Source organism: Poecilia formosa, unplaced genomic scaffold (assembly GCF_000485575.1).
Source record: "Poecilia formosa unplaced genomic scaffold, Poecilia_formosa-5.1.2 Scaffold2667, whole genome shotgun sequence".
Taxonomy (NCBI): domain Eukaryota; kingdom Metazoa; phylum Chordata; class Actinopteri; order Cyprinodontiformes; family Poeciliidae; genus Poecilia; species Poecilia formosa.
The window spans coordinates 1-4,407 of record NW_006802606.1 but is presented as its reverse complement, the minus strand read 5'-3'; the positions used below and the strand labels follow the sequence as shown (position 1 = coordinate 4,407).

The 4,407-nt window shown below is 39.9% G+C and overlaps 1 protein-coding gene across 1 annotated transcript; it reads right to left on the bottom strand.

The window, feature by feature from the left end:
• Window positions 1-447: 447 nt before the first annotated feature.
• On the bottom strand, window positions 448-4,380 carry LOC103133342 (phospholipase D1-like). Its single transcript, XM_007545113.2, has 6 exons — window positions 4,239-4,380; window positions 4,100-4,165; window positions 3,761-3,819; window positions 2,984-3,076; window positions 2,006-2,158; window positions 448-956 (listed from the first exon to the last, which is right to left on the bottom strand). Exons 1-6 carry the CDS (start codon window positions 4,317-4,319, stop codon window positions 803-805), a joined length of 606 nt encoding a protein of 201 aa, XP_007545175.1. The 5' UTR covers window positions 4,320-4,380; the 3' UTR covers window positions 448-802.
• Between the last annotated feature and the right edge of the window lie 27 nt (window positions 4,381-4,407).

Sequence of the window (4,407 nt, the reverse complement as noted above, 5' to 3'; positions counted from 1 at the left end):
GGCGTACCAGAAACAACTGAATTAAAAGGTTCCACTCAGAACCTCTGTTTAAGAACAAAACAATAATTAATTGCATTAAAATTTTTAACACATGAAAATCAACATGATTAATGAACCAAGGCTGAGAGTGTTAAAGGTCTGGTGCTTTTATTTTTATGAAGTTTATGTAAATATCTGGTTTAAAATTCTGTTTTCAACTTGTTGGTCATGTGAAGGAACATTAGGCTTTAACTGACCAACACACACACACACACACACAGACACACACACACACACACACAGCCGGTGTAGAGTTGCCCTCAGGTGGACAGGTGATGAGCCGCTGAGTGTCACTTTCCCTCTTTGTGTCGGGTTACAGCAGAAAGAATCTCCACTGACTAGATGCATCCTTTAAACCAACATTAACTTTTATCTCTGCATGTTAAAAACAGAAAAAAAACTCTCAGAAATATTTCTACAGTTTTATTTTTACTTTTCTACGGAAATGGACTCGGCTTCAGATCTAAAACTGGGACGAATTCCTGAAAAATGCAGAACCTGAAGGTGAAAACAGACTCTGCCAGCTGGACCAGGTCTCGTCTAGACTTCTCCTCACCGACAAACTGCATCAGTTTACAGCAGACAGACTCTCCTCCAGTTCATCAAACACAGATAAGGAATGAATCCAGTAGATTTATCTGAGATCCACGTAAACAGTAACAAACCAAAGTCTGAATCCATGCAGTCAGAATTGATCATAATCCTTTAAGTGATAATAAAAATAAATCTGAATTGTTTTTACAGTGAAAGCTGGTTGTCACGGTTACCATTTGGCAGGGATGTTCTCCTCCTGCCTGGCGAAGGATCCGAAGCGGTGGTCTGTGAGGAAGGCGGCGCCGTGCTTCTGGGAGAAGGCTTCGATGGCCTGGCCCCACCAGCGGGCGTGTCTGTAGCTGGAGCACTTCAGCACCAACGACCTGAACAGAACCGCACAGAACCGGCTCTGTTCAGAACCAAACAGAACCGGGCCAACTCGAAACAGACAGGGCATCGTGATATGAATGGTTCCTTTGTTTTAAATCACAGATTTGATTTGTTTTCTGGTGCGTTTCAATCAAGACAAAAAAAAGAAAAACATATTTATCTAGTTTTTTCTTAGCTCAATAGTAACCGTGTTGCTGTCAACAATATTTTATTTTATGCATTTTGTAATATCGCATTAGGAAAGAAACAGAAGAAAACAAAAAAAATTCTTAAATTACCTTCAGTCCGTGTAAAAATGCTCTATATATCAATTATGACAAAAAAATGTTAACGCTCCCTTAAGGTTACTGGCTTTTCCGGGAACAAAAGTAAAGGGGCAGTTTGTGTGTTTTTCAGGCACATGGTCCCATTGTTTAGCATAATCAAGTAACTATGTTACCTTCAGTCGGTGTAAAAATGCTCTAAGTGTCACTTTAAAAAATGTTACTTCCTAATTCAACTCCTTGAAATTGAGCCTCTGTCTCTTTAAGAAACTCTGCCTCTTTCTGAAGCTCCGCCTACAGGAAGTCATCACAACATGGCTCCTCCATTAACCTTTCAGTTGACTAGTCTCAAAGAGCCGGGTGGAGGAGGAGATGCGTCCTGAAGGCGGGGCTAGGTCCACCCAGACGTTTTGCACAGCTGAATGGTTGCCATGGAGATTAAAGCAGAAGTTCAGGCATGTTTATGATGAAGGAATAACATTATAACATGATAAAGCTTGAAAAAGTCAATTTTACATAATACCACCCCTTTAACTAGCTAAACAGGAGACGGAAACAAATTTATCGAATAAGTCCTGACGTAGTTAACTTCCTGTGCCTTACCAGAGGCACCAACTCAGAGGATTCCTTCCATTTATCTGCGATGTTTGGTCGATGCTAGTTTGTAAACTCTGCCTCTTGTTTGTTACATCAATGTGTGGAGCCAACGTCTGAGGAAATTACACTCGTTTTGCTCCAAACCAGGAGAAAAAAGGATTTAAAAGAAAAAGTTGAGGAACCTGGACAGGCTGTTGATGCGGAGGCCATGTTTGGTTTCTGTCTCTTTGGAGTCCAGCTTGACGCTGAACTCTTTGTCGAACAGCATGACGAAGGAGATGGCACCGGAGTCTGGCTTCATGTACATCAGGAAGGAGTCTTTCACCACCAGCCAGCTGCACACAGAAACATCATGCTAACACGCAACGTCAGGAACAAACCCCACGTTCTCCTCTGATCCATGGAAATATTACCAGCTAAAATCAGATGAGGCAAATAAAACTCATTATGATCCATTTTTAGCACAGGAAAATGTGTATTTTGTCCAAACTTCACTATTGTGCGTGAGCGAATGTGTGTGAATGAGGTGGGACTAAGAACGCAGCCCTGAGGCGCTCCACTGTGGATCCACTCTGACTTATTATGGTCTGTTGTGAACCAGCTTGTTTCTGGTGTTAGCTTAGCAGCTGGCTAACAGTCATTTACCACTTTATGAGGGATTATTGTATTAAGCAGAACAGAAAGCTGAAGCTCAAATATGCAAAGTCGACCTTTATGTCACAGCTTTTAATAACCTCCAGGCATCCAGTCATTATAGAGTCTTTAACTCTTCAAAATGTGTCTTTAGTTCATTTTTTCTAGTGGAAAGTTATTTTCCAACACCTTGCAGGATCCTAGCATGTCAGACTTTTTTCTGTTTGTATAAAAACAAGCTGCACCTGTGGTGCCATTATTACACCTGGAGCCGTTTATTACTGTTTGTCATCTGCAGCTCTGGTTACTTAATATAATCAGTTTCTGTGTGAACAGGAAACACAAACAACAAGCTGGAAGGACTGAAGAGGAGATCAGCTGAGACGGATCGACTCAGGCTCGTTAAGTAATCTGCAGTTATTTAAATCGGTTCTGTGTGGTTCTGGTTCTGTGTGGTTCTGGTTCTGTGTGGTTCTGGTTCTGTGTGGTTCTGGTTCTGTGTGGTTCTGGTTCTGTGTGGTTCTGACCGTTTGGACCAGTGGTAGCAGATTTTGCTTCGCCCGCAGCAGTTCAGGCCGGGGAAACGATGACCTCCAGAATGCTTCAGCACCATTCCTTCCCTGAAGAATCAGAAAACAAAACTTCTTAAAAATAATTCAATACGTTTAGATTTAATTATTTTAATTAATTTTCAACGTTCATTGTCTTCACTAGCTAAGTCCAAGTGAATTCATCGGATTAATTTGTTTTTTTTAAAAGTGGGAAATAAGCAGCAAATGAACCAAACTAAACTAAAAATCCAGACACTTCTTCATGAAATCATAAATCTGGGTTTTCACACTGGCTGCAGATAAAACTTTGGATTTGGAGTTTAAATTCACAAAACCTGAATTTAAACTCTGACCTGCTGATTTCCAGCTGATCAGATCAGCAGGTGAATCACTATTAGCTTTAAAATCTAAATATCTTCACATGAATCTGAACTTCAGGGGAAGTGAAACTTTTAGATTTTACTGAAAAACCAAACAGGAAACATGGAGGAAAAGTTTATTCTCCTATTAAAAAATAAATATGTTCAAACAGTTTTTCTAAAGTGATCAATAATAAAGGAACGACTCAAAAATGAGTCATTTTACCAACTTTTCACTTCTATTGTTAAGTTATTGTTTTTTTAAATCAATAAAACAAAGTGTTAAGGTAATGTTAGCATTATTTAAATAAGATATTTTAGTTAGAAATGTAAAGTTACAACCTACTAACTGTTTTTAAACAGTTTTAAATGTCTTTTAAAACAGTAAACTTACAATCCTTTGGGACCTAAATCATGAATGAAGGAAAGCTGGCTGACGTCAATGAACTCCATCTGAAAAAAGAACAAAAACTAATTAATTTAACCTTCGACTTAAAGAAATGTTTTATTTCAAGCAGCACATAGTGGAAATCTAAAACCTGCAACAAAATATTTCGACCAGGAAACTGAAGAACGTATCGAAAGCTTAATGAGATCTAAGGCAGCAGAATAAAACATTATTTAACTCAGAGTTTCTGCAGATCTGCTCAGAGAGTGAAATCTGACTGCAAGAGACATTTTCACCACAGATGTAACCTGAAGCTGTAAAACCTTTAGTAAACTCTCGGCGTACCGTGGCGTAGCAGCTCCTGTACATCGGCATCTGCAGCAGGTTGTTCAAGTAATCCTCCAGTTGTTTCTGAAACAAAAACACCAATCAATAAAAGCTCAATATGCCGCCGATCGGATGAAATCAGAGCTGGGAGGAAAACCTTGCGGCTGGAAACTCCTCCGCTTTGGTTCTTCACTTCTTCTCTGGGCAGAACGGGGATCTCAGCCTTCTCCATCTTCATCGTCGCTCTCCTCCTGATCGAAGTCCTGAGGAAACAAAAGAATCACATCAGCTGGTTGCTGGTTGCCATGTTTCCAGCAGCAGGTTGC